This window comes from Myotis davidii, unplaced genomic scaffold, assembly GCF_000327345.1.
Source record: "Myotis davidii unplaced genomic scaffold, ASM32734v1 scaffold362, whole genome shotgun sequence".
Taxonomy (NCBI): Eukaryota; Metazoa; Chordata; class Mammalia; order Chiroptera; family Vespertilionidae; genus Myotis; species Myotis davidii.
The window spans coordinates 2,529,558-2,540,195 of NW_006297152.1; the positions used below are offsets into that span (position 1 = coordinate 2,529,558).

General features: G+C 40.4%; 1 protein-coding gene across 1 annotated transcript in view; it reads right to left on the bottom strand.

The window, feature by feature from the left end:
• Positions 1 to 9,621, bottom strand: part of PRG4 (proteoglycan 4) — a 14,838-nt gene extending 5,217 nt beyond the window's left edge. Inside the window, exons 1-7 of the mRNA XM_006772942.2 lie at positions 9,604 to 9,621; positions 8,944 to 9,027; positions 6,231 to 6,353; positions 4,796 to 4,912; positions 1,912 to 2,061; positions 1,574 to 1,696; positions 109 to 196 (exon numbers count right to left, since the gene is read on the bottom strand). Coding sequence (XP_006773005.2) covers positions 109 to 196; positions 1,574 to 1,696; positions 1,912 to 2,061; positions 4,796 to 4,912; positions 6,231 to 6,353; positions 8,944 to 9,025 — 683 coding nt within the window. The 5' untranslated portion in view covers positions 9,026 to 9,027; positions 9,604 to 9,621. The remainder of the gene's footprint in view (positions 1 to 108; positions 197 to 1,573; positions 1,697 to 1,911; positions 2,062 to 4,795; positions 4,913 to 6,230; positions 6,354 to 8,943; positions 9,028 to 9,603) is intronic.
• Between the last annotated feature and the right edge of the window lie 1,017 nt (positions 9,622 to 10,638).

A 10,638-nucleotide genomic window follows, 5' to 3' on the forward strand; every position in this document is an offset into this window, starting at 1 on the left:
GGGCTGGGTTTAGGACTTACTGTTGTCACTGTTGTAACCTTGGAAGTTGTGGTAACTTTAGTGCTTTGAGTGGTGGGCGAGTCAGGAGTTGGGGTGGGCTTGGAATCACTTTCCTCCAATCCACTTCCAGCTTCATCTACCACTGGTGGTTCCGGGGCAGGTTTCTTCTTAGGATTTTCTTTCTTGTTATCTTTTACTAGAGAAAAAAATACACATCTTTTATTCTTGAATAGTTTGTCTTTAGTAATTATGTAAAGCTCCCATTCTTATCACTGACTGTGTGATTCTAGGCAGGTTGCTAACCTCTAATAATGTCTATTAATTTATTGTAAAATGTTAAATACTCAACCTGTCTTAGTGGGCTATTTTAGGGAATGAATAAGGGGTAAAATGTACAAGTAAAACTACAATTAATAGACGGAGACATGTGGCGAATTTGAAATTACCCATACGATCAATAACACTAATTCATCTCTTTACATTAAAGCTCTTTGGCCTTCCCTTTCTCTGCTCCTCCTCTTCCTCATTGCTCAGTGCCCCTTTCTCCTGGAAGCCTAGTTCCAACGTCTTGTAGATTCACTGCATCCGTTAGCTGAGAGGCCTCTACAGCTACATCCAAGATGCTCCAGTCATCCCCTCCTGCTGAGTTATTTCCATACCCAGGGCTGTTAGCTCTTCTCATTCTTCTGCCCAGTCCCACAGGTATAGAAAGGAAATTAGGATGCTATGGCAGCTAAAAGACCCTATTTAACAGGATTTGCCATAGCAGCTACCCCACGGGTGAACTACAGAGCCCCAAGGGCACATCATGAGATGAGTTCATTCAGCAAACATGTACTGCACTTCCATCGGGTACAGGAATCTCTGGATGACTCAAAGACTAAATATCTGGCTATTCGTTTAGAGAGAAGGCTTCAGGGGAAATCACAACCACCCAGGAAATAGTTCCTTAGAACTCCAGTATCCAAAATCCAGTACTTCCTGGGGAAAGAGAATATCGTTTAGAATTTCAGGAAATAAAAAGCAGAACAAAGGGAACCTCTTTTCAGGAGGGAAGAGCCTACTCTGTAGTACATTTTCTACAGAAAAACCAGCCAGATATGACATCTAATTGATTATGAAAACGGTAAAGAGGATTTGTAAACGAGAGTAATACTGAGTTTCCCAGAGAGGTGTATGAGAATTTAATAAATTAGCATTTTAAAGCAGTATATAAGTTTGTTAAGTAAAATAAAAAAATCTGAAGAAGGAAAAATGAAAACACAAGGAAGAGAAAGAAGAAAGAAAAACGATGTCAGGAACTGGAATAAAAAACCACAATCATCTTTGGCGCCATCCTGTGGTTTCCCAGTTTCTAGCATCTTACCCTTTGCTTTCGTTGGTTTCTTAGCTGCTTGGCACTAATTTCCTAAAGGAAGTTTGCATTGGTATTTTCTAAAATAGCTTTTATAGAGTTACACACCTCCCTCCCCAAGTATTAAAATATCTTCAAATCACTCTATCAACACGCATTACTTTAGGTAATTATTGTTATGGCATTGATATAGTCTTTGATCTTTATCAATGCTCAAACCTTTGGGTTTCTTCTTTAATTCTTTATTAGCAGCTGAATTTTTGGAAGACTTGATTTTCCGAATACTTGAAGAGGAAGAGGAAGAAGAGGAAGAAGACTCTTGATTTTCAGAAACAGAATGTTCTATAAATCAAATAAAAAAGTGATCACGCCAATTGTGATTTAAAGCAAGAAAGAACTGCCAGTCCAAATACAACAAGAAATGCTATTTACTAATCAATAAATGTCTGTGTTCTGATTTAATTTAACGGTAACATAATCAACTGCCCTTCTAATTTAATTGTCAGTTAAAAGCAAGATACTTATTTCATCGAAACCTCCTTCTGTCATCTTCCTACCTTCTGTTATTTCCTCTGATTCTATAACTTTCTTAGACGTCTTCTTGTCTGTTGGTTTGGGTGAACGTTTGGTTGTTGATTTGATGGGTTGACGTGCTCCTGCAGGCGGAGGTGCAGCCTTTGAAGATGGTGGTGATGTGGGGCTATGCACTGAGGCCAAGCAAGACAGGTCGGTTAACATCTGTTTGTACTCATCAGCAACTCTAACTGTGAAAGCCATGGATGCATCTGTCTTCAAGATTAGATGCTGGTTTGCCCGGTCGGCGTGCTCAGTGGTTGAGCGTCAGCCCATGAACCAGGAGGCCATGGTTCCATTCCCAGTCAGGGCTCTTGCCCAGGTTTCAGGCTCAGTTCCCAGTAGGGGGGGATGCAGGAAGCAGCCCACCAATGATTCTCATCATTGATGCTTCTATCCTCTCTCCCTCTCCCTTCCTCTCTCTGAAATCAAAAGCATTTTTTTAAAAAGAGTAGATGCTGGTGAAAACCAGTGTAGGCAGGCTGTGGCCCAGCACTACTCCAAACCAATTAATTCTGAGGATGTGTTGCTATAAAATATTGGTTCTCTTATGTTATGATAGGGAGCAAAGGCTCAGGGCTCAGGAAAATTCCAGTCCTGGTCCTGCAAGGCTCTTATTGAGACCTTAGGGAAAAGTGTGAATTCCTTTTGAACTTCATTTTCTTGTTTGCAAACATTTATTCTAGATGATTTCTGGGGGTATTTATCTAAAAGGTGCTTGGGTTTATAAACTCCATCCCTTGTGTCTGCCTTCTGTGGTGAAAATAATTATTGCATGTGGGTGAGAAATAGAGTAATTACATTTTTTGTTTCCATGTTCTTTTACAAGTAATGATGCCAATTTATCATGAAAGTTCTAAATGAATATTCACTTTTGTAAAACTTCCACAGCTTCCCATGATGCTTTTCTCAAAACTTGTTGCCCTTCCCCAAGTCAAACGGCTATTCATGGTTGGATGTGTTTCTTTTAAACTTTTGTCACCCCTCCTCCCACCTCTCCTCATGTCCAGAAGAGAAGACCTGTTCTGATCATTAGGAACCAGAGGAAGAGGAGAGGGACCTGTGGGAAAGTGGGAAGCGGAGGACAGTGGGGACGCTCTGGGGAGTGGAGGGTTGCCATCAACCCGCTGCTCTTACCAAGCATCTCAGAAAGCGATGGCTGCAGTCTCCATGAACTGACCACCGCACCTCTCCCTTTCTCCCCGCTACAAAGGCGACAAGTACCTCAACTTGAGAAACTGTTCTGCCACATACTAACTAGTGATCCTCAACACACACTTAACCTCTTGGCTTTTCTCACCCACGTTCATAGCTCGACTGCTGATGCCTCCAGTTCTTGAAATGTGATCCCTGAGATTTACAGATGCCTACAAGCAGAATCCAGCAATCTTGAAACAACTGAGTGGAGAGTTGACAAGATAAATTGGTTGCTATTCTTTAAAAATGAAGTATTGAAGCTCTGGGTGTCCTTTATTTTCCCCGCGTTTTGCACAAACCTCATGCAATCTGGCCACCCTGTAGTAGCCTAAGGCATTATCTTTATTAACAGGTTCTCTCAATGCTTCCTCACTCCCCACCAATCCTCTGCCCAAGATGCATTCCTAGCGTCCTGACTCACAGCCAGCACGGTTCTCAGGGCGGTGAGTAAACATGTCCTGCCCACACGGGTCCTTCTGAAAGCTGCAGGGACTCTGCTCTGAGTTTTCCATTACAAGGGTGTCCTCTCCGTTATCCCTGGAATGCTTTCTAGTGCAAACATTGAAGGGTGAAGAAAGGCCCCTCAGCTCAGCTGCCTGACAGCTCTCTGCCCTCTCCCCTGCTGGAAAGGAGCGGGCGTGCAGCCTTGTCTAAATAAAATGATCGGGTTATGCAAGCAATGCACATCTACACTTTCTTCCACAAACTGTCTTGTTTTAACAAAAGGCTTTAAGAACAAACATTTGGTAACAGAAAGAAATCCATTGTTTAAGAATATTTTTAAATCTTGGATTTTTTTGGTAAAATTTAGATGGTTTTACTACACTCTCAGAGTACTCCTTCGGGACCCATAACCAGAGAAGATTTTAAGATGAGACTATCCCTTGTTATTGACTATCAGGCACAGGACTTGGAGAGAGAGAGACTGTCAAGATGGGAAGAGACATACAATGCACAGTTAACAAATTCTTGGTAGGTTTGCTTGTAAATTTAATGCCTTAAACTAACTCACAAATGTTCTAGTTTAGAGAAGCAAAAAAGTGTTGGTTCTCCCTTTAGATACACACTGAAGCCCTAACCGGTTTGGCTCAGTGGACAGAGCATCAGCCTGCGGACTCAAAGGTCCCAGGTTCGATTCCGGTCAAGGGCATGCACCTTAGTTGCAGGCACATACCCAGTAGGGAGTGTGCAGGAGCAGCTGATCAATGTTTCTCTCTCATCGATGTTTCTAACTCTCTATCCCTCGCCCTCTCTGTAAAAAGTCAATAACATATATTTAAATACACACTGAAAAACATTACTTTGTAAAGCACAGATAGTTCAAAGGACAGCTGACCATTCAGGTGAGACAAGAAATCATCAAGGGAGTTGGTTACTGTTGATTTAACCTGAAACTGAACCACACCTGCAGAGAGAAGCATTTACACTCAGGCCCACCCTCTGTTACTCAACCTGCGCTCCTGGAGCCTGGCTGAGCCAGGGAGTGCTGCTGGGAGAGGCGGCCGTCCCTCAATTCATCTTGTTGAAACAAAATTAGAATGAAATAACTTAAATGTTAGTGAAAGCTACACCTCAGAGGGACGTACTGCGTGTCAGGCGTTATCAGTGAAGCCAAGGTGTGTGCACAGCTCTGGCTGCACCCCAGAAGCACCCCCTGGGACTGATGCTTACCTTCACAGAAATCGTCGTAATCGGGACAGCACTTGCCATACTTCTTACATTGGTCGTCACAGTCACACTCCCTCCCTCTTTCAAAGGACTCGGAGCAGCGGCCTTTACAGGAGAGCTCTACCCAGAGCAAAACAAAACATTCCGCCTTAGGATTATTGAGGACCACACAGCCACCCCCATGAAGGGGAGCCCTTTCCCACCTTTCTAGCTCACTAGAGCCCCAAAGGGCATTTATAAGTCCTCTGCTTAGGAAAATGGATGGTTTCCCAAGTGGAGACAGCCCAAGTCAAGAAAGAAATATGGGGACTTAGAGAAACATGTTTGCCCTTCGAGGTTCCAAGAGACACCCCAGTGCTACCCCAAGTCATTTCCATGTATGGACAATGGGAAACGTTTCCCTTCATGGGAAATCCCTCCATCTTTTTTCCTCCTCACATCACTCATTGTAATAGATTTCTGTTAATTTAATATTCAGATCCCACAACAATATATTCCAAATGGATCAATGTTTCAGCTCAGAATTAAAAGTCCCTGTTTATAATGCAGAGACCTTTATTATGACACACTATTAACAAATTCTTGGTAGGTTTGCTTGTAAATTTAGTGCCTTAAAACTAAATTTTAGTAGAGGTGAAAGACACAGCCTAATCTATGGCGTGGACTTATGTATGACAGGCTTATTTAAAAAAAAAAAAAAAGCCTTGGTTAGAGATCCAATGACTCCAACCAGGCCCATTTGAAATAGTTACCTTAACACAACGCAACACAACACAACATATACATTGTACAACAATATACTTATGAGCTTCACATGCAAATTCTAAAAGCAAAGATAACATTGAGGCAATTTCAATTATAATTTTTATACATTAAATATGACATGTCTCTGTGTTAATAAAATGGCCAAAAATATATTCAAGTGAAATATTACCTACCATTCATTGAAAATTCAAACCTTTTGGGTTTTCATTGAAACTCATCATTAAACACTAATGCTTCATCATTCAAGTGCCATTTTTAGGTAATTTAGAAACATGTCAATATATGTATTTAAAAAGTCAAGTAGTAAGCAAGATTTTAGGACCATAGATTCTTCTGGTGAAACGTCTGAAGGGCTTCCTGACTAAGCAATGACAACTCATTACTTGTTACTTCATGATTCGAGTCACAGTGTTAAGTCTCTATTGAAGACAAGACATTGTATTTGGCACTAATCAAAAACCTTGTGCAAGTGACAGATCTCCAGGCCCGCTTAAACTCCCCCAGTAGTGACAAGCTTTGACACCAACCTGAGGTACAGCACGCTGCGACATTTATGCAAGGGAAGGGAGAGACACTTGAGCAACAAGATGCGCAATAGTACGCACAGAGCACAGCAAGGGACTCTCAAGAACAGCGATGCTTGACAGGGGAGATGCCAGCTCTAGGCACTTACCCACAGTGCAGAATTTCTTGAAATCAGGGCAGCACTCCATGTAGAGTTGACAGTTATAATCACAGTTGCAGGGGGTATCTCTAGAATACCCTTCCCCACATCTCCCTGCACAGCTTGATACATCTAAAATCACACAATATAGGTAAACACGGCCAAACCACTTACAGAGAGGGAGAGATCTCAGGAGGAGGACAGAGCCATTTGGGGAGAGAGAATTGTGTCCGTTGGGAAAGGATGGGGATGATAATTAGCCATACGTCCAGGTGATCTTTGCCTGATCTTTTATCAGACTCACTTTATTCTTTTCCTAGACTGAGAAGACAAATACTCTTGAAAATCAAAGTAGGAGCTTTGCACCTTTCCTGAGAGGGGGGTGGCAGCTACAGCTCTACTGATGTTGCCATCATTGGAGCCTCTCTGTGCTGGGTACTGAGTCATATGTTATCTCTAACGCTTTTGAAAATGTTGCCAAGAGACTCTGAGTAGCTTCTCTTTAGAGATAAGGAAGCTGAAAGATTGAAATTTTAATAACTTGCTTCAGGGCACCCAGCTAGTGAACAGATCCAGCATATATACGTATTATAGGTCAATGAATACCTGTTAATTATTCATATTGACCTCTTTCACTCTCAGACGTGTCCTGACTTGGCCCTAAATTATATAGTTACTAGAGGCCTGGTGCATGAAATTCCTGCATGGGGAGGGGTGGGGGGGAGGGTCCCTCAGCTCAGCCTGCACCCTCTCGCAATCTGGGACCCCTTGGGGGATGTCTGACTGCTGGACATCCCTCTCGCAATCTGGGACTCCTGGCTCCTAACCACTCGCCTGCCTGACTGATCGCCCCTAACTATTTGCCTGCCTGCCTGATTGTCCCTAACCCCTCTGCCTTCCTGCCTGATCGCCACTATCTGCCTCTGCCTCAGCCCCCAATGCTGTGGCTTCATCAAGAAGGACGCCTGGAATGACATCCAGAAGGTTGTTTGGATGTCTGGTCTAATTAGCATATTAGCTTTTATTATTATAGATCTTAAATCAACGGCCCGTTTAGAATTTGAACTCTTAATATATCTGATTCTAAAACCCAAACTTTCACAACAATCACAGTGCTTCTTGTTCTTGATGAGCTTGAGGAAAGCTGGTTATACCCGCACAAACTCTTCTAAGTGTCCTTTCCCTTCATTGGTGGGGGGAACTGGGATCTTTAAATGTCAGGGAAGTCAGATGTTTACAACCACTGCTAAAATGGTGCAAAATGAATAACTATTGAAATAAGACCTGGACATGAATGTAAAGGTCATGAACAGAATATTTCTGGGTAAAACAAAAACCAAAAAAACCAAAATCATAAATATCTTCCAATATAGTTTCAAAATCATTTGAAAAACACCTTGAAATCCTCCCTGAAGAGATAACCATGGAAAAGCAACCACTGAATCTGTCTCTGGAATAGAAATTGGCAGGTGGTATCTGCCAATCCATAGAAGGACTTTTGAAACACACTGAAAAAAAAACCTCTCAAAATGATGATTGCAGGAGAGTGAAGGTCTTAATATGCAAATTAAACAGTAAATATTAGGAAAACTTTCAGAAGTGTTTGCATACATATACACACAATACACACAGATGCATATATAGTGTATGTATATAAATACATATATTATATATAAAGAAAAAAGGGAATGGGAAGAGGTTGAGAAGGCAAGAAAAGCAGATGCAACATCAAAATGTTATTTACCGTTAGCAGATTTCTGAAATAGGAAATCAATCAAATGTCTTTACAGGAAAAGTTTATTTTCATAGATCAAATGTCTGTACTTCTCTTGCTATTCATTTTAATAACTAATCTTAAATTCATTTACTTAAAGGAGAGTAAACCGTTTTAGTGAACAATTGACTATCACAGAGGAAAGGTGGGTTAGAAAAACGCACCCAGTGCTGCGAACCTTGTAATTTATCATGAAAGAGCACCGGGGTCTGGAGATCCCAGAGCCGTCATCATTCCTTTGGAAATGTTTATATTTGCTTTCACGCATTTTCCATCTTTTCTTATCTCAGCGATTCTGAAACTATGCCCATAGCAGGCAGTTACCTTTCTTGCTCAGGTTCATGAGAATTTTAATTATTTTACTGGAAATGTCTATTTCATAAATGTAATTTCACCATAACAATCATGCACCTAATATCAAATGACATTCACATCTGTGTAATTCTGTATCTGGATGAATAGTCCTTATATAAGAAAGAGAGCATTTTCAAGATTAATAAAATGCCATTTCAAATATTGCAGATGTCCATTGAAGTGCTTTATCAATACTTTGATGTAAGAAATTAAATTTCTTTGTAAACATTTAGATAAAAATTATATACTATTTAAATACTGATCTTATCAGTTAATCAAATAATATTGTATCACCCCAGCAACATCTGTATATATTTTTTTAAACTTTTGGGATAACCCTAGGAATAATCAATACAGAAATTATTCTATAGAAAAGCTCAAAACTTCTTGAAAGATTCTGTAACACAGGAGACAAGAGTGAGAATTCCAAAATGCTCATAAAAGGTACGTTTTTACATAATAAGGTTGTACTCTGCATTAAACTTCAACAAACATACATTTTTAGACATCTCTATTTCTTTTGTTGGCCTAAGAGTCAGAACTGAATGATTAGCAATAGTTGTGAAATAAAACAGTTTTGGATGGTTAAGGTACCTTGAGAAGAAACTTGCTGAATCAAGAAAACAGAAAGTAGCAGCAACAAGTGAATGGGAAGCATCTTCCACTCCATGGCCATCACTGAGAAGAAAAGAAAAGTACCAGAAAACTCCTCTTTAATCTCACCACCAGCTTATGCCTGTGCTGCATTCATGTTTGGGTAACTTTTAAAATGCAATTTAAGGATAAAACCACCCCATTCTTGAAGCAAGACTTTTAGTCAGCTTTAATTCTAAATAGTAATTATTTGACCATTGGATTTGATCTTCTGCAGAAGAAATCAAGTAACCATCTCAGTCATGTCATGGAACATTTTAAATCTTTAAACTTCCCCCAATAGAATACAAACTTACCTTAAAATTCTATGAACATTAACACAGGTACTTACAGTGCAAAGTTTAAATTCTATCTTAAGGAACAAAATAACCAGCCTCAGTAGAATTTAATTTGATAAACACAGGAGTTACCATTCCAACTTCCCCTTCCCTCTCAATATCCATTTACAAGCTTCCAACAGGTGGACTGCAGAAATGTGATCTTTTCCCAAACTGTCCAACTACTATCCTTACACATCTATTTCAAACACCTTTAATAAAGCTTATCCCTATTGAATTGAAAACATTTAATTCCATGAAGCAAGTTAACTTTGACACTTACCGGTAAGAGGATAGATGAATTTCTCCAGTGTCCTGGAAGTCATATATATATCAGTGCAGATATACTGGGATGAACCCATTAGTCCAAAGGTTAGACAAAATCAACAGTGACAACCAATGAAATCAAACTTTCCTCATTTATTGGAAGAGGGCCCGGACGACTAGACTTAGGCAACATCTGGAAAACACGTCCATTAAGAGAAATGACTACTACAAAATAAATTTCGATTTATTGGCCCAAACACCTCTAATTTCTAAGTGAACAAATTGTTCTGAGATGGCAAAGCACCCTGGCTGGCTTTGACAAGTGTACTGAAACAGCAACTTTAAATGTCAAATGCCGGTATCATGTCTTCCTTTTTCTTCCAGTTAATCTCGCAAAGAGTGGTTTTGAAACTCACCTAGTGTTAGCCTGTGACCTTCATAAAGACAGAAGCTATAATATAAGCATCTATTTTGTTCCCACGGTGCTGATTCTGGGCTAAATCATGTACAAACACAATGTAGAGACTGTCTGCCTACCTCTAAGTAATTGCCTTTCTCTGGAAACTATCTCCTCCTCTTCAGGGGCATTTCCCTCTTAGCTGCTTCTCTATATGTGATCTTGTCACACCTACCACAGATGATAGGCTTAACCTACACTAAACGGGGCCAGCGTGTTTCCTTGTCCTGGGGATCGGAAACAGTGATTTTGAGATTGCAAGTCTGTCTAGGCCAGTGATGGCGAACCTATGACACGCGTGTCAGAGTTGACACGCGAACTCATTTTTTTGGTTGACTTTTCTTTGTTAAATGGCATTTAAATATATAAAATAAATATCAAAAATATAAATCTTTGTTTTACTATGTTGCAAATATCAAAAAATGTCTATATGTGACACGGCACCAGAGTCAAGTTAGGGTTTTTCAAAATGCTGACACGCCGAGCTCAAAAAGTTCGCCATCACTGGTCTAGGCAGATGTTTCACATGCTCATTTCTGTCCAAGGTCTAAAGAAGAGAAAGGGCTTCCGAATAAAGAGGGAAAAGAACGAGGC